At 37.4% G+C, this 26,692-nt stretch overlaps 1 protein-coding gene and 1 pseudogene across 4 annotated transcripts in view; one reads left to right on the top strand and one right to left on the bottom strand.

Moving 5' to 3' along the window:
• Positions 1–22,690, top strand: part of SELENOT (selenoprotein T) — a 33,559-nt gene extending 10,869 nt beyond the window's left edge. Inside the window, exons 2-6 of one of the 4 annotated variants that reach the window (XM_025374812.1) lie at positions 13,645–13,755; positions 14,610–14,736; positions 16,343–16,430; positions 18,831–18,984; positions 19,907–22,690. In XM_025374812.1, the coding sequence (XP_025230597.1) occupies positions 13,645–13,755; positions 14,610–14,736; positions 16,343–16,430; positions 18,831–18,955 (451 nt within the window). In that variant the 3' untranslated portion in view covers positions 18,956–18,984; positions 19,907–22,690. Of the gene's footprint in view, positions 1–13,644; positions 13,756–14,609; positions 14,737–16,342; positions 16,431–18,830; positions 18,992–19,906 lie in introns of all 4 variants that reach the window. The other 3 variants (XM_025374815.1, XM_025374816.1, XM_025374814.1) reach the window with 3 other exon arrangements.
• Positions 4,934–5,757, bottom strand: LOC112618370 (annotated as a pseudogene).
• Positions 22,691–26,692: the final 4,002 nt, after the last annotated feature.

The following is a 26,692-nucleotide window of genomic DNA, read 5'->3' as shown; positions in this document are numbered from 1 at the left end:
GCTACAGATATTTTTTAATTGATATGCAGTCAGAGATACCAACAATTTTCTTTTAGGATACTTTTTCTCCTTGAAAGGCTTTCCTTACCCTAAGATCAGAAAAATGTTGCCTGTAATTCTTTTTGACATATTGTTTCATTTTTAAACATGAAATACTGTTCTGTATTTCTGTACTTTAATATACCCTGAATTAATTTTTTAAAAAAATTTAGATACAGGGGCTACATGTGCAGGTTTGTTACATGGGTATAATGTGTGATGCCAAGGTTTGAGCTTCTATTAAACCCAAATAGTGAACATAGTGTCCAGTAAATAATTTTTCAACCCTTACCCTCTTCCTTCCCTCCCCTTTTTTGGAGGCTTCAATGTCTGTTTTGTTTCTATCTTTATGTTTGTGTGTACTCAATGTTTAGCTCTGATTTATAAGTGAGAATATGATATTTGGTTCTGTTTCTGCATTAATTCACTTAGAATAATGGCCTACAGCTATGTTTGTATTGCTGCAAAGGACATGATTTCTTTTTCTTTTTCTTTTTAATGTTTGCTTAGTATTCCGTGGTATATATGTACCACATATTCTTTATCCAATCCACCATTGATGGGCAACTAAGTTTATTCTGTGTCTTTGCTATTGTGATTAGTGCTGCAGTAAACATACTAATACAGATGTCTTTTTAGTAGAATAATTTATTTTCCTTTGGGTATATGCTCAGTAATGGGATTGCTGAGTCAAATGGTAATTCTGATTTAGTTCTTTGAGAAGTTTCTGCTTTTTGCGTGGGCTGAAGTAATTTGCAGTCCCACCAAGGGGAGAAATAGAGAACCCAAAAATAAAGCCACACGCTTACAACTAACTGATCTTCAACAAAGTCAACAAAAATAAAACGATAGGGAAAGGACATGGTGTATTAGGTGTTACCTTTTTTTCTTCATCCTCACCTACATTTGTTATTTTTTGACTTTCAAATAGGAGTCATTCTGATTGTTGTGAGATGGTATCTCATTGTGTTTTTAATTAGCAGTTCTCTGATGATTAGTGATGAGAATTTTTTTCATGTTTGTTGGCTGCTCATATGTCTTCTTTTGAGAAGTGTGTGTTCCTGTCCTTTGCTTGTTATTTGTTTTTTTCCTGTTGATTTAACTTCCTTGTAGATTCTGCGTATTAGTCCTTCGTCGGATCCATAGTTTGCAAATATTTTCTCCCATTCTGTACCTTGTCTGTTTACTCTGTTGATAGTTTCTTTTGCTGTGCAGAAGCTCTTCAGTTTAATTAGGTCCCACTTGTCGATTTTTGGTTTTGTTACAGTTGCTTTTGAGGATTTAGTCATAAATTCTTTGCCTAGGCCAATGTCCAGAAGAGTATTTCCTAGGTTTTCTTCTAAGATTTTTATAGTTTGAGGTCTTACATTTAAGTCTTTAATCCATCTTGAGTTGATTTTGGTATATGGTGAGAGGTAGGGGTCCAGTTTCATTCTTTGCATATGATTAGCCAGTTTCCCCAGCATCATTTATTGATTAGGAGGTCCTTTCCCCATTGTTGGTTGTAGGTGTGTGGCTTTATTTCTGGGTTCTCTGTTCTGTTCCATTGTTCTATGTGTCTATTTTTATACCAGTACCATGTTTTGGTTACTGTAGCATTGTAGTATAGGATTGCTTTGGCAGTTTGGGCTCTTTCTTAGTTCTATATGAATTTTATAATAGTTTTTTCTAATTCCATGAAAAATGAGGTTGGTAAGTTGATAAGAATTGTGCTGAGTCTTTAAGATTCCTTTAGGCAGTCTGGACATTTTAATGATGTTGACACTTAGAATCCATGAGCATGGAATGTTTTTCCATTTGTGTCATCTATAATTTCTTTCAGCAGTGTTTTGTAGTTCTCCTTGTAGAGTCTTCCATCTCCTTGATTAGATGTATTCCTAGGTATTTTATGTCTTTTGTGGTTATAAATGGGATTGCATTTTTTATTTGTTTTTTCCGCTTGAATGTTATTGTTGTATAGAAATGCTACTAATTTTTTTTTTTTTTTGAGACAGGGTCATGTTCTGTTGCCTAGGCTGGAGTTGCTAGGTTTCATAATGTCAAACTATAACGAAATTAGTTAAGTGGCGCAATCACAGCTTACTGCAGCCTTAACACCTGGGCTCGGTTGATCCTTTGGCCTCACCCCTGGAGTATTAGGACTACAAAGTCCATGCCATCGCAACTGGTGCTACTGATTTTCATATGCTGAAACTTGACTGAAGTAATTTATCTGATTTGTGAGCCTTTTGACAGAATCTGTAGGGTTTTCTAGGTATAGAATTATACATCAACAGTAGACTGGTCGCTGTGGCTTACGCCTGTAATCTCCACACTTTGGGAGACCAAAGTGGGAGGATCACTTGAACTCAGGAGTTTGAGACCAGCCTGGGCAACATGGTGAAACCTTGTCTGTACTAAAAATAAAAATACAAAAATTAGCTGGGCATGGTGATGCATGCCTGTAATCCCAGCTACTCGGGAGGTTGAGGCAAGAGAATCGCTTGAACCCAAGAGACAGAGGCTACGGTGAGCCAGGATCATGCCACTGCGTTCCAGCCTGGGTAACAGAGTAAGATTGTCTCAAAAAAAAAAAAGAAAAAAGAAAGAATCAACAAAGACAGATAATTTGATTTCCTCTTTTCCCATTTAGATGACTTTTATTTCTTTCTCTTGCCTGATTGTTCTGCCTAGGACTTTCAGTATTATGTTGAATAGGAGTGGTGAGACAGTAGACATCCTTGTTTTGTTCCAGTTCTTAGGAGGAATGCTTTCAACTTTTGCCCATTCAGTATGATGTTGGTTATGGGTTTGTCATAGATGGCTCTTACTATTTTGAGGTATGTTACTTTAAGTTGTTGAGGGTAAAACTTAAGTTTTGAATACACTGCGCCATGAATAACTTTTCGGCCTGGCCTCCATGCCTCTACAGATGGGACTATAAATTTCCAGAATTCTCTGTGCTACTGCTAGTCCTTTTCCTGCTGCCCTGATACCCTGACACACCCTCACTACTTATTCTGTTGATGTTTTCTTTTTCTTTTTTTGAGACTGGGTCTCACTCTGTCACCCAGGCTGGAGTGCAGTGGTGCAGTCATTGCTCACTGTGGCCTCAACTGCCCAGGCTCAAGTCATTCTCCCATCTCAGCCTCCCAAGTAGCTGGAACTACAGGCAGGCACTACATGCCTGGCCAATTTTTGTAATTTTTTGTAAGAGAGGAGGTTTCTCCATGTTGGCAAAACTGGTCTTGAACTCCTGGGCTCAAGCAGTCCTGCCTCAGCCTTCCAAAGTGCCAAGAGTACAGGCAGGAGTCACCTTGCCCAGCCTTGGTGTTTTCTTTCTTTTTAACACATCCTCTGTCAGGATATAGAAAGTTGGGAATGGGAGCATGGATAGTACCTTACTTCACTGAAGCTGACCAGCTATTTGGTTCTTCCTTTGGGATGAGCCTTAGATCTGTGAGCTTTCAGATAGGAATTTTCCTGAAGCAGAGTTTAGGTAATTTTTCTTAATCTTGACCTTTCTGTCTACCTTGTAATTAATATAATTTTCACCTAGATTTTGTCATTAGGTTGTTTGTTAGTGTCAGTGTTTGGTATGATTTATTTTTGTGAATTTTTTGTGATTTCAGAATTTGAGTAAGAATTTGATAGAGGCTATGTACTGAAATTACATTACATTAGAGAATTTCAGTAGTTTAATGTTTTAAAAGGTAATTTTGGCTGGTAGAAAAAAATGAGGAACAGAGTGAATGATATCAAAGGTTCCTAGTAGTTATATGAATGAAAATGAAACCCAACTGTTTTACTTATGATCGGTCTCTATTGTCATATTACAGTGCTTACTTTTGAAGGTAGCTTAACTAATTTTGTTATAGTTTGGTATTATGAAACCTAGCATTTGTACCTCAAGCAAGACAGTCTTTTCGTTAGGTATAAAGGTACCCTTTTCATTTTGACAAGGTGTTCATTTGATAAGTAGTTATGTCATTAAGCAGAACTACTTAAGGTTGATTGATTCGGTTATCTCAGCACTACAAATTCAGGATGTCACTGTGTTTGGTTTTTCTTCAAATTTGCATCTTAGTAACTAAAAACAGTCTTAATATTTCAATTAGGTGGGGTTCATGTTTCATTATTTTCAATTTTGCTGGTAGAGAGAAGAAAAGGATAGAATATACACAGTTGATGACCTAAGAGAAGTGTGATAGAAAGATACACCAGTGAAATTATTGCTCTTTCTCTCCTTGCTCTTTAATTTGTGTTTGTAATTTGTGCATTGCTTTCTGGGCTTGCTTCTGCATTACCTTATAATTGTTCCCCAGGGTTTGCTGTGTATTTGTCTCTCTGAAATTAGATTGTGAACTCCTTCAGGAAAGGAGACTGAAAAATGTTTTACTAACATTTAAAGTATCCAAATGCTGTTAACATTTTTCTAATAATGGTGATAACCTACCTACATACATGTATCACTTTTACATGCCTTATCTCTTGAGTACTCTGAGAATTACCTGTGTATTGCAGGTGTCATTCTACTTATTGTACAGGTGTGGATACTGTGACAAAAGCAGGTTAATGGACTTGACTATTGTCTTGTTTGTCAGTGAGAGAGCTGATTTCCTGACTCTATTTAACGGTCTTGCCACAGTACTGTTGCATCATGAGTCGTGTGTGTGTGTGTGTGTGTGTGTATTTGTTTTTGTTTTCTTTTTTTAACAGTAGTAACCTTTATTTAAAATAGTTTTTAATTTAGGAAAGCGCATTTTACATCAGTTTCCAACTAATTATTAGAGTCAGAAACAAAATTAAATCAGAGAAAATCCTTTGTAGAAAAAATACACAAAGAACATTTCTACATGTGAAAAAGCAGTAAACAGTGTTAACATCCAAGTTTTTAGTCTCAATTCCACATCTTCTAATGAACACCACTGTCAACCTTGAGATCTGATTTGTTCTTGTCATTCTTCACTGATTAGATGAAATATGTTAAGATGTCTTTTTCACTCACTGGAATAGACCTAAAGTGGCAACCAACTATCTCAACAAGTTGTGCTTTATTTATTTATTTATTTTTTTGAGATGGAGTCTCGCCCTGTCGCCCAGGCTGGAGTGCAGTGGCCAGATCTCAGCTGACTGCAAGCTCCGCCTCCCGGGTTCACGCCATTCTCCTGCCTCAGCCTCCGGAGTAGCTGGGATTACAGGCGCCCGCCATCACGCCCGGCTAGTTTTTTGTACTTTTTAGTAGAGACGGTTTCACCGTATTAACCAGGATGGTCTCGATCTCCTGACCTTGTGATCCGCCCGTCTCGGCCTCCCAAAGTGCTGGGATTACAGGCTTGAGCCACCACGCCCGGCAAGTTGTGCTTTATTAAGTCCTGGTTGGTTGCTGGCTTTAAGTGTCTTTTGTATCTCCTAAGTGTATTTACTTGTCATTGGTATAAATCAACCTCTGGGGTATCAATACCTTGAACAGGTGAATCACCTCCATCATCATCACTCCCTTTTCTCTTTCTTCTGTTTCGAATACTCTGAATTAAGTTTTTATGATAATCACATATGTAAAGATGCCTGCGCTCATATCCAGCTTGATCTTCACCTTCTGGGATATGCTCCTCTGGATCCTCTTGCTGAAGCTGGCGTTGCCTGCCGCCCGGCCGCACTGCTCACCATCCTCCGCAGGCAGCACAGTTGTCCGGAGCCTGGCCTGGCCGCCCCCGGGGGCCCAGCCGCTGAGACCATAAGAATAAGAATCGAGACCATAATTTCGATTCTTATTCTGGATCTGCCACCTACTAGTTATATGACTAAAACAAGTTAACCTCTCTGAGTCTGTTTGCTCATTTATAAAGTGGGCATGATAGAACTTCAAAGGATTGTCTTGAGGGTTTAGTAAGAATTTAGCTAGCTAGCTAGTTTGTTCAAGGACATAGGTATCTGATAAATCTTAATGTTTTTTCCCCTGTTGGCTGAATTAGAACAGAAATAAGAGTTAAAACTGCTGGTAAGCCTATTTTGTCCATCTTCTTATTTTGCCCATAGTTAAAAAGCCACTTTTGTTATATTCTGCACTAATCTCCAAAGTTCATTTTGTTTTAGCTTTTATTATTTTAATTAGCCCAGTTTATTTTTGGTTATGTTCATCTCTAGTGCTTATCCTTTAGACACATTGTCTAAAACCAAAAAGCCATGTTTCTGAAGCAGAGTTTTTAAAAGATACTTTATATTTCTCATTAAGATTGTTTGTGACTCTAGACAGAATCCCTCCCCACACACAAACTCCAGCTTATCTATTTTTCAAGATCTAAGTTAGAGTTCTTGGCATTATTCACATTTTTACTGTACCTTCTTGAAGATGAAAGAGTCCGAAAGATTTAAAGGTTTTTGAGCAGAATTATACATAAAAAACTGTCGTAGTTTGGTGTTGCTATAATAGAATATCACAGACAAGGTAATTTATAAAGAAAAATTTCTTTCTCATAGTTCTGGAGGTTGGGAAGTTCACTGTCAAGGTACTGGCATTTGTTGAAGGCCTTCTTGCTGAGTCAGCTCATGGTGGAAGGTCAAAGAGAGGGCAAGCAAAAGCAGGTGATTGAACTTGCAGCCTCACCTTCCATTAGACCCTGCCTCCCAACAGTGTTGCATTAGGATTGTTTTCATCCTATGCTTTTTGTAGGACATATTCAAACCATAGCACAAACACACTTGTTTAAAATTTTAAATCACTGTTAAAGCATGTTTCCTTGTTATATGTGGAAAGCATTGCCTAGTATAACTTAATAGTCTGAAGGTAGTTTTCTGAAAAAAAAGTGGACATAGTGCAAACATCTTAATACATTTTTTGATTTGTTTTGTGGAGTGTTATGTCATTAAATTGCAGTTGCACAAAAGTGAATAAAGGAAGGTAGTTGTAAAATTTGATGCATCTAAGGTTAAATACTTTAGGGACATTCTCTTCACTAAACTATGCAGAAGATGGAAACTTTTTTTTTTTTTTTTTTAAGAGAAAAAGACCCAGAGATGATTGAGAGGTTCAGGTTAAATTAACGTGACGGTGCATTCATCTCATTAGGTTCCCTAAGATTCTCAACACATGGTGTGTTGGCCACTTGATTGATTCACAGGTTTTTTGGAGAGAGGATCTTTGTAAGATGGCTCTTCTGCTCTTGAAGACTGGCAGTAGTTACAGGTACAGATAGATATGTTACTGGTTTTGTACAAGATGCAAAAGATGAATGGTGATCAAGCCACCCTGGCCACAGGAGAAAGCACATGCAGTTATTCATCAAGAGACAGTACACTTCATGTTTATTTTTTAAAAAATCCAAGGCTTTGGGATCAAGAGAAGGTAAGGTGCTATTGAACAGTTTTGAGTAGTGGCACCACAGAAAAAGATAAATTGGGCTTATAGACGCTGTTATAATAAACGTTATAAATTGAGGATGCTAACAAGTACAAAGGAAACAGATATATAAAACTTTATTCGAGTTAGCTGGGTATTCTGTTGGAGATTCTTAGGAGCTGTGAATGGAGGCAGGTGGGGGATGACTAGTGAGAGGAAGCTCAAGTAAGGCACGTCCTTCCTGCTGGTAATTCTTAGAAGCTACAGATTAGCTTGTCAGATTTTAAATGTTAGTCAAAATAAGTATACCTGAAGTTTATTGCTTGGAAAAGCAGGTCAGATGTGACTAGAAATGGAGGGATTTTTTTTGGGTTTGTTTTGTTTTGTTTTGTTTTTAATGGAGGATTTTAGAAGGGAGTAGTGTAGAATTTAGAGCTAGAAAGGATCTTACACATGAAAATACGAAAAGTAGACTTTGTAGGTTTATCTAAGATTTTTGTTTAGTGACAGAGCTAGAACTAGGATCCAGAGTTTCTCTTTCATGGTTAGTTCAGCTAGGAAGAATATTTAAAGAAGCCAGGGTAATTCAGATGAACCTTGATAGGTTTAGGAAAGAGGTAAGAGAACAAAAATCCAGTAGGTAAGAAGATGGAAGAATTTTAAAATCATTTTTATAAGAAATAGATATTATTAATTTAGAATTTATGAGTTGTTTCATAGAGGGCTTGAAGTGGGAAAACAATTGAAATTATATAGACCATATAAATACTTCTATAAAACATCTGTTAAAATTGATTCTGTAATTCATTGTCATTTGAATAAAGTGGGCCTGTGTCAATATTAATCAAGTGCTATTTGAATGTCTACTTTCAAGTAGCTGGGACTACAGGTACATACCACTATGCCCAGCTAATTTTTGTATTTCTTGTAGAGACAGGGTTTCACCATGTTACTCAGGCTGGTTTCAAACTCCTGAGCTCAAGCAATACACCTGCCTTGGCCTCCCAAAGTGCTGGGATTACAGGCGTGAGCTACTGCACCCAGCCAAAGTGAGAAATGGTTTTACGCAGGTGAATACTATGATGGAATCTACACTCAGGCAGCTGAATTGATTGGAGGAAGGATAGGTGGAAAGCAGCATACCAATTATTATAATAGTTGAAAGGCAGCTATGGGTATGTGGTGATAAGTCCAGTTGCAATAGAAAAAGCAAATAATGGAGCTGAGTTGGAGGACTGCTTTGAGAGAAGCAGGCTGGATATGTGAGGAATATTACATTCAGAGTACATTTGTTTCTCTCAGTCTGTGTTCCTTTTTTCCCTCTCATCTCTCTCCAACCTGTGTTTCTTATAACTAGTCTTAAATCTTTTCTCTTATTTAGTAATTATGGAAATGTAAAAAAAAAAAAGTTTGTTTTAACAAATTCAGGAAAGGCATGGTGACTCATGCCTATAATCCTAGCACTTTGGGAGGCCGAAGCGGGAGGATCACTTGAGGCCAGGAGTTTGAAATCACCCTGGGCAACATAGTGAGATCTCATCTCGACAAAAAATTAAAAAATAGCTGGACATGGTGGCACATGCCAATAGTACCAGTTATTGAGGAGACTGAGGTGGAAGGATTGCTTATTTCCTGTTTGTCTTGTACTTTTACCTGTTGATTGTAGATTGATTTCAGGTGACATTTGAATGAACCCAATAAAGAAGCCAGGACGTTCCACGTCTTAGAAGCCACGTGTTAGGCTCATTTTGTGTGTATTTCTACAGTGGTAAACAGTGTAATGCTCTAAGAGTGCGGCAGCTGTAAGAGAAATCACCTGGTCTCATGTAATGTAGTTCCTTAACCTGATAAGCTACTACTTACTTGTGTAGTGTTGTTTTTGTAACTTAAAAAAAAATAAATAACTGAGCACGCTTTTTATCTGCATTCAGAGTGTTTGCAGCTGTTTGTTTGTTTGTTTGTTTGTTTTTGAGACAGTCTTACTGTCTCCCAGGCTGGAGTGCAGTGGTGCAGTATCGGCTCACTGCAACCTCCGCCTCCTGGGTTGAAGTGATTCTCATGCCTCAGCCGCCCAAGTAACTGGGACTACAGGCACGTGCCACCATGCCCTACTAATTTTTGTATTTTTAGTAGAGACAGGATTTTACCATGTTGGCCAGGCTGGTCTCAAACTCCTGATCTCAGGTGATCCACTTGCCTCAGCCTCCCAAAGTGCTAGGATTACAGCACTGCACTGGCTGATAGTCACTTTTTAAAATCCCAATTCTTCGTTTCTAGAGAAGAAACTCTGTTTGGATCTTGTTGTTACAGGTTTGTATTTCTGGAACATCAGCTATGGCAAGGAATGGGGCCTCGTTGTATAAATGGAACTCAACGCTATGCGTGGGTAACTATTGTGAATCAAATGGGAGGGTGAATTGGAGATATTGTGAAAATAGAAAACCACAAACAAATACTTATTTTGTAACAGTAAATATCTGCGATCTTGTTCATGTTGTCTTTTAATGAGGATGCGAGAGACTGGGGTTTATGATTGGCCCAGGTTTGATATAAGTAGGCATTTGACTCCAATTAGCAGCAAATGTAATAGAGAAGGTAAAAGTGGGATGGTTGGCACTATGAATTAGGACACTGAACACATACTGCTCTGTCATCCAGTCTGGAGTGCAGTAGTGTGATCTCAGCTCACTGTAGCCTTCACCTCTTAGACTCAAACGATCCTCCCACCTCAGCCTCCCTAGTAGCTGGTACTTCAGGTATGTGGTACCATACCTGGCTAATTTTTCTTTTCTTTTTTTTTTTTTTTTTTTTTTGTAGAGACGGAGTCTCACTGTATTGCCTAGGCTGGTCTTGAACTCCTAGGATCAAGTGATCCTCCTGCCTCAGCCTCCCAAAGTGCTGGGATTACAAATGTGAGCTACCATGCCCAGCCTATGATAGACTTTAAAAAGCACAAAATCAATTTAAAATAGCATGGACAAGAGATTTTGCTGTATTTTCAAAATTTCCTTTCTGTTATGCATAGATCATCTAATATATAAGCAAGATCTTCTTTTAGAAAAGTAGTTTCCAAAATATTTTAAATCAAGCAATTGCAATAGTTGATTCCATATAGTAAGATATCTCTGTATTACTAGAAAGGGATTTGCAAAGTGATAGACTTAAGATTTCATTTCCGCCGGATGTGGTGGCCCACGCCTATAATCCCAGCACTTTGGGAGGCCGAGGCGGGTGGATCATGAGGTCAGGAATTCAAGACCAGCCTGGCCAACATGGTGAAACCCCATCTCTACTAAAAATACAAAAAAAATTTAGCTGGGCATGGTGGCAGGCGCCTGTAATCCCAACTATTCAGGAGACTGAGACAGTTGAATTGCTTGAACGCGGGAGGCAGAGTTTGCAGTGAGCCGAGATCGCGCCACTGCACGCTAGCCTGGACAACAGAGCAAGACTCCATCTCAAAAAAAAAAAAAAAAGATTTCTTTTCAGGAGTTAGGTTTGATTACTAAGGACATTTAGCCCAGGGGCAGAAGGATAGGCAGCTGATGCAACATTTTTATGTTCATATATTTCTTTGGAGGTGTACTGGGAGAGGCAGTTTTAACTCATTGACCTAGAAAGAGTGGAATCATTTGAAAGAACTGGGTGAGGTGGTAGAGGTGATGGTTACTAGCTCTTTACCATGTATACCTTTAACATTTGTCCACCTTGGTATGTTACATTTTGGAAAACATCTGTTAGTAGTAGTGATTGCTGCTTCACAAGAGAAAAATTATTTTAGGGAAAGCAATTATATAGGAAAAAAAGTTCCTTGGTTTTTCTTCACAAGTCTGGAAGCAAATATAAGGAGGAATAAGCATAAGTAAACTTGTCTAAAAATATGTTGTGGCCGTCTCATAAACTGCTTTATTTTTCAGAAGAAAGAAAAGTTCCGTTTTAAAGTCCTTTTTGGAATCTGAGATTATTAGCTAAATTCTATTTGGAGTTTCACACAAAGGTCTAAGACTTAACTGAAGATTTAGGGCCTGATGAACCAAGTAGATTTATGCTTCTAAACACATTAGCCAGAAAAGTGGGTAACTAGGGGGAATCTGACTGTTAGTTCAGCCTGCGCATATGCACATCTCTAGTTGAGTCTCTTAGGGTTTCCCTTAAGGTACTTCTTAGGGCTCATAAGCTTGGTCCTCTCAGAAGAATCTCTGTATCTTCATCATGGAAAAACCCAGGAGGCCAATTTTATGGGTACCCGATGGTGGCATTGTGGACAAAGGGAACTTACTTCCTGGACATATGAAGGATAGCTCTTGAATCATCAAATTGTTAAATTTGGGGTCTCGTGGAAAGGGCCTAGAAACCCAAATCACAAAGACTATGTTCTGGTCCCAGCCCTGGCACTAAGTGAGGACAGGACCGTATCTGTGTTACTCACCACTAAATACTCACTGCCTACTACAGTGCTTACCATGTAGTAAGCATTCAGTAAATATTTGAGTGAGTGAAATAATACATTGGATGCATAACTTTGGAAAAGTCACTTTATCTCTCTGGGTTTCATTTTCCCCCCTTCATCTATAAAATACAAGTTTTGACTAACCAAGTCTCTAGTTCTCAAATTACTGCATTAAAGGTTAGAAAGATAGTTATTTTAGATAATCAATTCCATTGTAAACACCAGTGCAAACTTGGGCATTGATATCTGGTGGCATTTCTTGATTTTAAGGTAGTTAGGCTTCTAGGTTATCTAGATTGTTTTTGTAAAAAGCAATATTAAACTTTTTTTATGTTTGCTTTTGCTTTTTTGGTGTAAAGAAAGGATTTATAAAAATTTTTGCAGAGAAAGCAATTGTGGCAGAATATTAATATGTGATGAATCTAGATGAAGTGTTTATGTAAGATCTTTATACTATTCTTGCACCTTTCCTGTAAATTTGAAATTATATTAAATTAGTAATTTGAACTCAGAAAAGCCCAGCATGTAGTGAGACAGAATAAAAAGTACAACAATGGTAATAATAAAACATTAGGTGGATGTTAAGGATAGTATTTGGAGATTTATAAGTTCACTTTAGTATAGAGACTTGCGTCTCTTTGCAAAATATTTAGACTTGTAAGGGACATTCATTCTAAATGTAAAGGAAATATTCACTATAAAGACTGGTGAATTTCTCACTTACCGCTCCCCCACCCCCCCAAAAAAAAACAGGTTTTCTTAAATTGAGATCTACTAATATTTTTTACCATTTTACCCTGTCAGATAGAAACTCCATGCTGTTCCTTTGGGTTGGTAGTAGTGGTTATCGTTTTTTTTCCTTGATTGACAAAGCTGGCACCTCAGGTTTTACTGTAACTTAATTACTGACCCTACTTCCTCTGTACCAAGTGGTACCTTATACTTATCTGTTCCTTAACTTAGAATTTAGTGAACTTTAGTGTTTAACAATATTACCTGAATTTGTAAGCTCTTCTGTTGATATAATGGTACCATCTTCTTTTTTCTCTCATATGCACTCTGGTGGCATATTTCCTTTTTTTTTTTTTTTTTGCTGGTGCAACATATATCTGAAAGTGAGTTGCTTAAGAGACTTTAGAGACTTTCTTCTCTAGAGTAATGATAAGGATTTTCTGTCCATATTACTGAAAATTATGTTCCCAATCTTCATTTTCCTTTGCAAAGTAGAATCCAATTTTAGAGTTAGAAGGGATCTAGGTCTAAGTTCCTTTTGTTGTGCTTGGGCAAACAAGTTTGCCTGGTTAGGGGCAGAATGGGAAGAAGAACCAGAGTTTTATTCTCTCATGCCTTGATATTTTTTTTTTTTTTTAAAGTCTTGTGTCCCAAATTTGAAAGTCTCTAGCTCAGATGAATAAGAAGAGTTGTTTTCATTTCACTGTTTATGCAAGTAATTGATACTCCCCCAAAATGGCCAAATCTGTGTGAGAGCTCAAAGTATGCTGAATGTGAATAGGTATTTGCTGTTGTCCAACAGTAACCCAAATCTATAAAGTTTAATGTTCTTTTTTTCTTTTTAACTTAAAAAAAATCAGGCCACATTACTGGCATATATAGTTTAATGTCTTAATGGAAGGATTTGAGGGGGTGGTAACTGAAATATGTGAAATGTATTATAAAAAAAACTCCATGTATTTGTCATCCTGGTTCAATTATTATGAATTTGTGACTGATTTTGAGAAAAATTTGTCATCTTGATAATTTTTAGGCTTTATCTAACTACAAAATAAATCTAGGTATATGCTAAATGACTTAATAGAAACACTTATTTTTTCTGCAGTGTCTCCTGAGGTTATAGGCGGGTGTTTGAGGAGTACATGCGGGTTATCAGCCAGCGGTACCCAGACATCCGCATTGAAGGAGAGAATTACCTCCCTCAACCAATATATAGGTAAGAAATTTTAATAACTTAAAAGGAAAGTAATTTATTTGATTTTATAAATGTTTGTGAATTGGTTTAATTAGCTGTCCTTAGTTATTGTAATTACTTAGTTGGTTGTAATAATATACAGAGAATGCTGTTTTATATATAACAAGTTTATTTGACCCAATATAGAAGGCTTTTTCTTTAAGAAGAAATAGGGTCATTTCAGAGATGGCAACCCTTCTAAAGATGTATTTTCCTATGTATTTTTAATTGTAGAAATAGAATAACAATCCTAAATTTTTACAGAAACTGGTATTCTGTGTTTCATAAAATAATAGTATTTTTAAAGACCAATTCTATATAAATTTGTGGGTTAATTTTTCAGTTTATTTTAAATATATTAAACTTTTTTGTTTTAAAATTGCACAATAAACTTTAATTGCTTTCTCTTTTTTTTTTTTTTTTTTTTTGAGACGGAGTCTTGCTCTATCACCCAGGCTGGAGTGCAGTGGCACGATCTCTGCTCACTACAACCTCCGCCTCCCGGGTTGACGCCATTCTCCTGCCTCAGCCTCCTGAGTAGCTGGGACTACAAGCGCCCGCCACTACGCTCAGCAATTTTTTAAATATTTTTAGTAGAGACGGGGTTTCACCGTGTTAACCAGGATGGTCTCGATCTCCTGACCTCGTGATCCGCCCGCCTCGGCCTCCCAAAGTGCTGGGATTACAGGCTTGAGCCACTGTGCCCAGCCTGCTTTTTCTATAAGTAACTTTTAGATTTGGTGTCTAGAAAATCTTTACATACACTTGAATTACTAAATTTTAAAGTAGGTTTGAAATTGTGGCTTCTGATTATTTTCTTTCTTTTCTTTTGATAGACACATAGCATCTTTCCTATCAGTCTTCAAACTAGTATTAATAGGCTTAATAATTGTTGGCAAGGATCCTTTTGCTTTCTTTGGCATGCAAGCTCCTAGCATCTGGCAGTGGGGCCAAGAAAATAAGGTATGTAACTTAATAGCTTTGGTAACTGTAGGTTTTTACATTGTCAATGAAATATTCTAATAAATTTTCTTATTTTGAATACTTGTTATTGATTCAACTGTTAACATGTATTATATTAATTTATACCCGTTTTATCTCTGGGGAAGTCACTTAACCTCCCTTGACCTTCATTTCCATATTGATATATTAAGAATGATTAGGTCTTATCCTTTTTAATTTTGGGGGACAGGGAGGTGTTAGTTTAGTATAACCTGGGCACAAAATAATTTGTTATCTGATTTTGATTGTATTACTTAGGTCAAATCATATCCGACAAAACATATATACATAATGTAGACCTTTTAAACCAATTAATGTCATATTAGTGGGTTGATTCACATTAAAAAGGGGATTCCCATTAACTTGTTCTTATCAAAACTCATCTGTCTCTTTTTAAATTCTTTGTCCTTTGCCTCTTCTGTTTATGGATCTGTTTGAATAATTGCCTGAAAGAAACAATATAAATATACTTAAGAATTTTGTGCTGTTTCTCTTTTCCTTTGTAGGGTCTTATTGCCGCATACATTCTTTCTAGATTACTCTTATTTTAATTTATTTTACTTAAAATAATTTTTTCTGGAGGGCTTACCATCCTGTCTGAAATGGGTTTAATTTTTATTTTTCTCATGGATTAGATTTTTCTAGGCTTCCTTTTATGAAGTCTTCTTTTTTGGAGTCTTCTATCTGGTCTTGTCCTTTAATTCTAGGCTGAATACCTTTAGCGGACTCCTGCGTAGCTGCACTTCTTTTTCTTTGGTAACCATTTCTTTCTAGTAACAGGCAGGACTTCTTAATATAAATATCTTCAAGTGGTATCTCTAATGGAAATATATCTCTACCTGGTAGGTTTTATGACATTTCCTTTTGTATTGTTCCCATGAAAATATACTTAACATTCCCAAATGGTAGAGTAATTCCTGTAAAAACAAACCCCACCTAGCTCCTGTGGGGTAGTAGGGAAAGCTCTTTCTCATCTGCTGTGAACATTTGATTTATTTTTCTGAAACAGCTTGCTGTGAATTGGCATTCTCACTGCATCCTACTTTTAGTCCGGTGATTTTGTTAAAGTAAAACTTTGCTGGCCAACAAGAAACACCTCGCCACTTTTAGGAGAGTATAGATTTGCCTTTGAAAGGTGAATGAATGTGCTTTGATATGCCTGTGCTTTCTAGCGTACTTTATTAGTTTGACTTAAAATGATTTGTTTGAAACATATACAGGTTGTATTGAATATTATATGGAGTTACTAATTTTGCATCACAAGTCTCTTATGAATTCATACATTATAAAAATGGTAAAGTGAACTCTTATGCTTGTATATTTTTGTTTAGCTTATTAAGGCTATTATGAAATCTCTTAGAAATTCTGTGTACATTATGAATATCATCTATAAATGCTTCAGCATGTGTAGAGCTGCAAATTAATATTGGTTTACTTTTGCTTTATGTATGTTATCCGAACATACGGAATAGCAGTAATAGTTTTTATGGGAACTTTTAAAGTAGATTGAAAAGAGCATTTGCCAAAAATGACTTTGCCTGTTGTGCTTAATTATATTTTCTTTTAGGTCTATGCATGTATGATGGTTTTCTTCTTGAGCAACATGATTGAGAACCAGTGTATGTCAACAGGTGCATTTGAGATAACTTTAAATGGTAGGTTCTGAATAGTTTGCATTTTGTGATAGATTTTAAATGATTTATAATCAAGTATCAAGCTTTCATCTTTTATAATAAGAGAAACTTCTTTAGTGTTTGTATAAAAATAAGTTTATTTGAAAATTCAGGAGATAGAAGAATTTAGAAAATTTTAACTTATTTTTTTTAAAATTCGCTCCCTCAGCTTAATCTCTTTACCTCTACTGGAACTTCACGTCTTTGAATTCCTTGAGGAGTTGGCCCTCTTCTTTTTTTTTTTTTTTTTTTTTTGAGACAGAGTTTCGCTCTGTCGCCCGGGCTGGAGTGCAGTGGCGTGATCTCAGCTCACTGCAAGCTCCGCCTCCCGGGTTTACGCCATTCTCCTGCCTCAGCCTCCCAAGTAACTGGGATTACAGGCGCCCGCCATCTCGCCCGGCTAGTTTTTTGTATTTTTTAGTAGAGACGGGGTTTCACCCTGTTCGCCAGGATGGTCTCGATCTCCTGACCTCGTGATCCACCCGTCTCGGCCTCCCAAAGTGCTGGGATTACAGGCTTGAGCCACTGCGCCCGGCCGGCCCTCTTCTTATATCAGATTGTCTCTGTGAACTTTATGTACTCCCATGGCTTTAAAATAACATCTGTATGATGATCCCTAAATGTATATCTGTCAGTCTCTCTCCTAAAATGCTGTGCTCAGGAATCTTAAACATAACCTAGTCTAAAATAAACGCTTGCTTACTTCTCCTTCCTATAATGTCTGTAAACTCTTTTGCTCCTCCTCTGACATTTCTCATTTATTTAATGACACCATCATTTGTCTACTCAGTTGCCCATGCCAGAAACCTATGATAACATCATCATCTTCCCTAGTCCCCCTATTTAATGGATTACCAAGTCTTCTCAATTCCACCTCCTAAATTTTTCAAAAATCTACCTTCTGTTCATCTTAACTGCCACCACCCTAGTCCAGGCCACAATTAACTTATTACCCTTTTCTACATTCTCTAAACCAGGGGTTGGCAAATATGGCCTATGAGCTAACAACGTTTTTTACACTTTTTGGTTAAAAAAATAAAAGTAATATTTTGTGACACATGGAAACTATATGAAATTCAAACTTCTGTGCTTATAACTAAAGTTTTGAGTTGCATCAATGAAAAATTCATAGAAATTTATATTATATAAGTACCTATATAATGTTCTTGATTTTTATCTCTTGGTCCACAAAGCGTAAAATATTTAGCATCTGCCTTCTTACAGAAAAATTGACCAATATCTGTTCTAAACAATGCCTTTTTTTTTTTTTTGGGAGACGGAGTCTAGCTGTGTTGCCCAGGCTGGAGTGCAGTGGTGCAATCTCCACTGCAAGCTCTGCCTCCCGGGTTCACACCATTCTCCTGTCTCAGCCTCCCAAGTAGCTGGGACTACAGGCGCCCACCACCACGCCTGGCTAATTTTTTGTATTTTTAGTAGAGACGGAGTTTCACTCTGTCAGCCAGGATGGTCTTGATCTCCTGATGTCATGATCCATCCGCCTAGGCCTCCCAAAGTGCTGGGATTACAGGCAGCTGCGCCCAGCCTAAACAATAACTTTTTTAATGCAAATTTTATCTTGCTGCTTGAGTGTTCCCCATTCATTAAATGACTTGACTTTTTTCTCAAGATAAAGACTAGAACATTTAATGTGGCCAAAAGGCTCTGTATTATCTAGTTTAGCGGTTAGCAAACAAAGGTCTTATGGATCTTATCCTCTGCTGCTTGTTTTGTAAATAAAGATTTATTATTAATAAACCATGTCCATTTGTTTATGCATTGCTACAACTGCATTTTTAGGCTACAAGAGTTGAATAGCTGTGTCAGAGACTGTGTATCTTCCCTAGCCCAAAATGTTTATTCTCTGTCCCTTTACAGTTTATTGACCCCAGTCTAATCCTTTCCACCTTCCCATCTTCCCTTATATCACTCCTCTTCTATATTTCTCTCAGCTATGCTGATTTTCTCTTAATTTCATGTGCCAAGCTCCTTTCTGGTCTTCACATTTCTGTTCTCTCCCTCAAAGGTTTTCTACTCTCATGAATCCCCACTCTGTCATGGTAATTTTTCTTTATCTTTTAGATCTCATTTAAATGATACTCTTTATCTGACTAGACAGGGACAGCCTTGTGTGTATGTCCCTCCTAGTACAGTAGTGCCTTTCAGTTTTAGCTCTGAGTACACAGTTGTAATTTTGTAGCCATTTGTGTAGTTCTTTTGACATTTTCCCTACTGGAATGTAAATTCCCTAAGAGCAAGCAGTGTACTTTTTTGCTTACTTTTGTATCCCCAGTTGTGTACATAGATGATAAATATTTGTGGGATGAATGCATATTATAAAATTATCTTTAATTTTTTGGGGGGCGGTGCCATTTATTTTTATAGATGTACCTGTGTGGTCTAAGCTGGAATCTGGTCATCTTCCATCCATGCAACAACTTGTTCAAATTCTTGACAATGAAATGAAGCTCAATGTGCATATGGATTCAATCCCACACCATCGATCATAGCACCACCTATCAGCACTGAAAACTCTTTTGTAAGTTGTTTAAAATATAGCTAATGTATAGGTTCCTGTTTATTCTTACGACTCAGCAAGTTGGTAAATATTATGTATATTATTGTTATGCGCCTCTGTGTGAAGAGACCACCAAACAGGCTTTGTGTGAGCAATAAAGCTTTTTAATCACCTGGGTGCAGGCGGGCTGAGTCTGAAAAGAGAGTCAGTGAAGGGAGATAAGGGTAGGGCCGTTTTATTGGATTTGAGTAGGTAAAGGAAAATTACAGTCAAAGGAGGGTTGTTCTCTGGCGGGCCGGAGTGGGAGTCACAAGGTGCTCAGTGGAGGGACTTTTTGAGCCAGGATGAGCCAGGAAAAGGACTTTCACAAGGTAATGTCATCAGTTAAGGCGGGGCAGGGCATTTTCACTTCTGTGATTCTTCAGTTACTTCAGGCCATCTGGGCGTATAAGTGCAAGTCACAGGGGATGTGATGGCTTGGCTTGGGCTCAGAGGCCTGACAATTATCACTTGAGTTTTCAATTTAAGATTAAACAGAGGGATGTATTCTTCATTAAAATGTTGAAGTGTATGAAGAGAGTTTGGACCTGCCAAAATAAAGTCAGGTTGTTAGTAATTTTATCTTCAAGGCTTAATAATTGGGTCTGAAAACCTTATTTTCTTTACTCTAAATTCCTAATGGCCAGAGTTGATATATTATGCTAGAGGTGTGTGTACTTCCTGTCCTTACCTTCAAGTAATTAGTTCCTGAGAGTATGCAAATTCTTTGAACATACTCAAGATAAAAAATTTATAGGCTAATGTGTGAACACAGAGAGGTATTAATTAATTTTTGCTTAGTGGAGTTGTTCTCAGTTTCTTTCTGATCAATGAATTGACGTTCTAAAGAGTTTTTATGAGTGATTTTTGAAATAAAATATTCTTTTTTCTGTATATCTTTCAGGCATTAAGAGATCATTGCAAGAGCAGCGTGACTGACATTATGAAGGCCTGTACTGAAGACAGCAAGCTGTTAGTACAGACCAGATGCTTTCTTGGCAGGCTCGTTGTACCTCTTGGAAAACCTCAATGCAAGATAGTTTTTCAGTGCTGGCATATTTTGGAATTCTGCACATTCATGGAGTGCAATAATACTGTATAGTTTTCCCCACCCCCCACAAAATCACCCAGTTAATGTGTGGTGGTGTTTTTTTTTTCAGGTAGACATTACTACCTGTAACTTTTTTTCTTAGTCATATTTGAAAAAGTAGAAAATTGAGTTACAATTTGATTTTTTTTCCAAAGATGTCTGTTAAATCTGTTGTGCTTTTATATAAATGTTTGTTTTTTATAGTTTAAAATTGATTCTTTGGGAATCCAGTTGAAGTTCCCAAATACTTTATAAGAGTTTATCAGACATCTCTAATTTGGCCATGTCCGGTTTATATAGTTTACAAAATATAGCAGATGCAAGATTATGGGGGAAATCCTATATTCAGAGTACTCTACAAATTTTTGTGTATGTGTGTATGTGCGTGTGATTACCAGAGAACTACTAAAAAAAACCAACTGCTTTTTAAATCCTATTGTGTAGTTCAAGTGTCATGCCTTGACCAATCTAATGAGTTGATTAATTAACTGGGCCTTTATACTTAACTAAATAAAAAACTAAGCAGATATGAGTTAAATTTAAAAGTTTCAATTTATTGCTCAGTGTACCTGTTAACATTATATTTAACAATTGTCTGCTGAAATTTTTGTTTTTGATTTATGGATAATTTCATAAGAGTACACACACTTTAGATATACAAATAATAGGTTCATTTACCATCTGTAGGATCATTGAAACTCATCTCACTAAAGAAAGTTCACTTGAACCTCTTTACAGCATTGATATTAGGTGAACAGAAATTACCTGACTAATAATTTGTTTAACATCATATATCAGAATTTTATTGTATATGATGAACAAAACTTAAAATTTTTTAAATTTAATTTTTAAATACTGTTTCAGAGTTCTAAAAAGGCAGTTTTTTAAAAAACTTAAATTATTAAAAACTGTAAGAATAACTTAGCAGAAATAGAACCAGAATGTAGAAAAATAGTCATGTAACAGCAGTCATAACATACTTCAGCTTCCATATAGGAATAGAAGTGGTAGAGCCAAAAGTGATTTAGGGAAAAATTATAAAGGTACAGGTTGAGTATCCCTTTTCCAAAAATGCTTGGGACAAGAAATATTTCAGATTTCATAATTTTTTCAAAGTTTGGAATATTTGCATTATACTTCCAGTTGGGCATCCCAAATATGAAATCTGAAATGTTCCATGAGCATTTCCTTTAAGTGTCATGTTGACACTCAGAAAGGTTCAACATTGAGTCCACCTAACACTTAGGTGTTAAAGACCTAACTTTCTGTAACATTTAAACCTTATAGTTTGTCATTGAATATTTGTTGAATGCATGTCAGGTAATGGTCTTGATTGTGATAGCTTCAAGGTGGAACATACTGTAATCTCCAGATGCTAGGAAGTTAGTTTAATAATTTACTGCAGAAAATTGATTAAATGACTGTCCTTTTAATTAAGAGTGTGGAGCCATTAACCTCAGTTCTTCATATAGTGACAAGAGTCCTTAGAGATTGTTATTCAACTTCCTTAGAAATTGTTATTCAGGTATAACATCATCTTTGACTAGAGCTTGAAATCTTGTTATCTGATTGTGTACCACTCCAAATTCCCTGCCTTCTGCAAGTTGAATGTCTTGCTGAATGTGTCTAGGGGTTCATCTTCAGTGATCGACATTCCACTAGTGCCACAATTAACTTCATGACATGTAGACATTCAAAACTTGAGCCTTGGATGTTCCTGTGGACCTGACAGTTAAAAATATAAAGAACCTGAGATTCAAATACAACTTTCTCTGTTTGCCTTGGGTTGAATAACTTGTCTTTTGGAGAATAGCTTTAAGTGGCTTAGACACTGATAAAATTCAGCTATATTGTTGACACTCATCTGTTTTGTCTTATGCTTAGCCATATTTAAATCTTGACTTTAATAGAGTCTAGTGAAAAAATGAGTGGGAAGAATGAATATAAAAGTAATAATATAAGGAAAAAGGGAAAGTAAACTATTTAGAATGTAGTTTTGTTATATTTCCAACATTTCAATATTTATTAGTTACCTGTAAATTACTGTGGCAGTGTAGTTTATAAATGTCTGTGCACTATATTAATTAGAAGACCATAGAACATGCCAGCAGGTTGGCTAATGCTGTGGGGGTTTTTAACACAGTTGCCATTGTGGAAGAAATTATTTGGTACATTAATAAAAAAAATTGGTAAAACATGGCTTTATACCTCAGTGTGTAAGAAGTGCAAGACAAATATGCTTATTTCTTTTGCTAGAATATAAGTGATTTATTTGCTTATGATACTAACACTATTAATGACAGGAGTCAGTCAGCCTTTATAGCTATCAAAATATAGTGAGATCCCAATGATGATCCTTTCTTACTTTGAATGTTAATTAGTTTGGGACTTTGATTGACTGGCAAACATTTTATCATTGTCAGAATTTAATTTAGGTTTCAAAAATAGCTTACAGGATTTTAAACATGGTGTGGTATTCTAAAGCCTTTTTTTTAAAAAGAGTACTTTTTGAAAGAAACAAATGAGGATTGTAAAGTTTGGGGACTTACCTCTGTAGCATTGTGAAAATAAACTTTTATTAAGCTGATTTGAAAGGAACTCCTACTTTGTGGAATTAAATCTACACTAGAGCACTTTATATGGTAACTATACTTGCAAAATTTTGCATTATAAAAATTATTGTCATTACTTTTTAATGGCTTCTTAACCTGACCAGTGTTTACCACCCACTGTCAGCCTGGCACTCAAGTCTTATCACCCTCTTGAACCTTACACTACTTCTCAAGCCTCACAGTCTACTTGTGCTTCAGTGCTGCTGAACTGTCAATAGCTCTGTGATGTATTCTATGCTGGAGTGGTGCAAAGTGGAACAGTTTCCATCACTGTCCGTCTACCCCCAACCTGCAGAATTCCTGAAACACACTAACGTCCTTAAATCTGGAGAGAAACAAAATGAATGCTTTCCCTCTATTAACTGGTATAGACAATTTAACAATCTCAGAAGAAAGAGCAAAGAGCAGACTTTTTAAAAAAATTCAGCTGGATCCTTTTCCCCTAGGCTTCAGAAAAGCAAATAGAAACAAATAGATCCACAGGCCAGGTGCAGTGGCTCCTGGCTGGGAGACCAAGATGGGTGGATTGCTTGAGCCCAGGAGTTCAAGACCAGTCTGGGCAACATGGTGAAATTCCATCTCTACAAAAAAAAAATTAGCCACGCATGGTGGCATGCACCTGTAGGCCCAGCTACTTGGGAGACTGAGACAGGAGGATTGCTTAAGCCCAGGAGGTTGAGGCTGTAGTGAGCCAAGATTGTACCACTGCAGGTGACAGAGCAAGACCCTGTCTCAAAACAGAAAACAACAACAAAAAAGAGACAGACCCAGCTCCAAACTGTATCTTGAAGAAAAATATGAACTGGTTTCAGATACAGTAGAAAGCTGTAAAGTCATCCATTCTATATCAAGACTAATAGAACGTTTTCTTTTGCCTATGTTAAGCATGAGCAGAATAAAAAAGCACACAGACAAACAGTAGTGGTTTTAAAATTTTAATGTGCTTAAAAATCACTGGGACAAATTTCTGGATCCCACTCCTAATGGTTCTGATTTAGTTGATCTGAAATGGTGCCAGGTAATTTGCATTTCAAACAAGCCTCAAAATAATGTAAATACTGTTAGTCTGTGGTGTATAGACCAGGAGTCCCCAGTCCTTGGACCATGGACTAGTAGTGGTCTGTGGCCTATGAGGAACCCAGCCACACACCAGGAGGTGAGTGGCAGGCAAGCAAGCATTACCTCCTGAACTTTGCCTCCTGTCAGACCAGCGCATTAGATTATCATAGGAGCCCGAATCCTATTGTGAACTGTGCCTGCGAGGGATCTGGGTTGTGTGGTCCTTTTGAGAATCCTAATGCCTGATGATCTGAGGTGGAACAGTTTCATCCCGAAACCATCCCCCCAACCCCCCCGGTCTGTTCATGGAAAATTTGTCTTCCATAAAAGCAGTCCCTGGTGCCAGAAAAGGTTGGGGACCGCTGGTCTACACTGAGTAGCGCCATACCACAGCAGAATGCAGAATAAGATTCATGACTCGTCCTAGATGCATCACATGTATAGAATGACTTAACACAAATTCAGCAAAATGGGATCTCAGGAGATAAAAAGAATGATATGAGAGGGAGATTATGTTTCTAAGAAAACACTGACTTAATTGTCCCAGTCTTATCAATGCAACATATCCTTTCTTGTTACCACTTTACAATCTTTTGCATGACTTTCTTTTAGAAGGAAGTGTTAAATCTTTGAGTATAATATAAAATAACCGGTTTTAATTGCCAGATTTTCTCAGAGCAAACCAGGCAATAGCACGCCTACATTATCCTTAATTTACAGTGACAACTGATTTTGATTTTCACATTAAACGAAAATCTATTTAAATTCTTGGAATTCTGAGTAGAGAAAAATTTACATATTTAGCTTTATTAGAGTAATTAACCATAATAGAACTGTTCAAATTGCCAGGGAAACCCAGTTTACTATTTTGTCCCCACCAACTCCCTGGAAGGATTAATTAGTTCATGTAACTGAGAAAGTCCAATGTAGAATTGGCTTCAGGGATTCAAATGAGAGAATCAGAACTCTCCTCTAAATTGGCCTCATTTTCTCCATGAACCTCACCATAATTAGGGAAGAGAGTTGGGGAAGGGTGTGAGAAAGGGGGATGATGAGGAGGGGAAGGGAAGAAGGAGAGCATGGATTAAACTCCCAGAAAAGTACTCTGGTCCAACTTGTGTGTCACATTTCCTATCTTGGAACTTCCTCACTTGATATCTACTCCCTGACCATTTTGTCATCTGTTAACCCCTTTTTCCTTTATTGACCACTTCCACCCAACCTCCTTCTCATTCAGGGTTATAATTGTTTAAGACAAGCCTATTGCTTTGTGGTTATAGGCTGCTCAGATCAGGTAGCTATTTAACCTGTTTGAGAGTTGTCTAGAATGTATGGAGCCAGCACTTGATTGCTTGGTTAAGAAACAAAAATATTAAGGCCTAGGGAGATTGCTTCCAACACTCCCTTGGGCCACTGGCCATACTTGTCTGTTCTGTGTACTAGCAACTCTTACAAGAGGAAAAAAACAATTACAACTCCTTTATTACTCTTGAGTTGCTAAGAGCAGATGTGTTTGAAAGAGAGTGTGCTGTTGACACTTTTCCCTAAGCATTTTAAAAAATAGTATTAGAAAATGCTGATGAATTTTGTCTTTTAAACAGCTCATAAAATTTAGGAATAAAATTAATTTTTTTTTTTTTTTTTTTTTTGAGACGGAGTCTCGCTCTGTCGCCCAGGCTGGAGTGCAGTGGCCGGATCTCAGCTCACTGCAAGCTCCGCCTCCTGGGTTCATGCCATTCTCCTGCCTCAGCCTCCCGAGTAGCTGGGACTACAGGCCCCCGCCACCTCGCCCGGCTAGTTTTTTGTATTTTTTTTTAGTAGAGACGGGGTTTCACCGTGTTAGCCAGGATGGTCTTGATCTCCTGACCTCGTGATCCGCCCGTCTCGGCCTCCCAAAGTGCTGGGATTACAGGCTTGAGCCACCGTGCCCGGCATAAAATTAATTTTTAATATATTAAAGTATATAATGTATATAAGCAACAGGTGACTCATAAATGTGATTCTTCCAGTAAAATTGTGTTTTATACAGATGTATAGGAATTTGGTGTTGAGATCTACTTCAGTACTTCAATTTTCAAATTTAAAAAAATGGCCAAGAGAGGTTAAGTGTCTTGCCCTGGTTATATAGCTTATGACAACAAAACAAAACCAAACAAACAAACCCTGCACCCTTGGGGGGGCCTGGGGAAAGCAGAATAACAGCAGAGGACTTTGTCAGGAATTAGGTGGGAAGAAAGAAGACAGTAACAAGGCAATCTTACAAATTTAATCTCAATTTCACTTCACATTTATGCTTTAGCTAAGATGAGCTGAAATTTTTCAAATAAACTGAAAAAGGCAGGTGTATGTGGTGCAAGATACACCAGAGGAAGGCAAGTTTACATAATAATTTCTTATCCTAATATAACGAAATTGAGGTTTCAGATTGACTGGGTCTATTTTCCCACTTGGAAAGATCCTTACCCAAAAGCAAGTTTATAAATTGCAGTTCTTCAGACCACTTATCCTGTTCACTGATTACTTGATGAGAATTGAAAACACACAGAGATTACCAGCTATGTGTCCCAGGCAACGTGGTTACCTCACGTGTAAGGTAACTTTAAAAACAGCACACCGGTCCGGGCTCAGTGGCTGATGTCTGTAATCCCAGCACTTTGGGAGCCTGAGGCGAGTGGATCACCTGAGGTCAGGAGTTTGAGACCAGCCTGGCCAACATGGTGAAACCCCGTCTCTACTAAAAATACAAAAATTAGCCAGGCGTGGGGGCGCACGCCTTGTAGTCCCAGCTACTTGGGAGGCTGAGGCAGGAGAATTGCTTGAACCGGGAGGCAGAGGTTGCAGTGAGCTAAGATCGTACCACTGCACTCCAGCCTAAGCGACAGAGCAAAACTCCATCTCAAAAAAAAACCAGCACACCTGCGTCTCAGCT

The sequence above is a fragment of the Theropithecus gelada genome, chromosome 2 (genome assembly GCF_003255815.1).
Source record: "Theropithecus gelada isolate Dixy chromosome 2, Tgel_1.0, whole genome shotgun sequence".
NCBI classification, from domain to species: domain Eukaryota; kingdom Metazoa; phylum Chordata; class Mammalia; order Primates; family Cercopithecidae; genus Theropithecus; species Theropithecus gelada.
The sequence above is the reverse complement of the archived record's forward strand: the minus strand, read 5'-3'. Positions and strand labels throughout refer to the sequence as shown.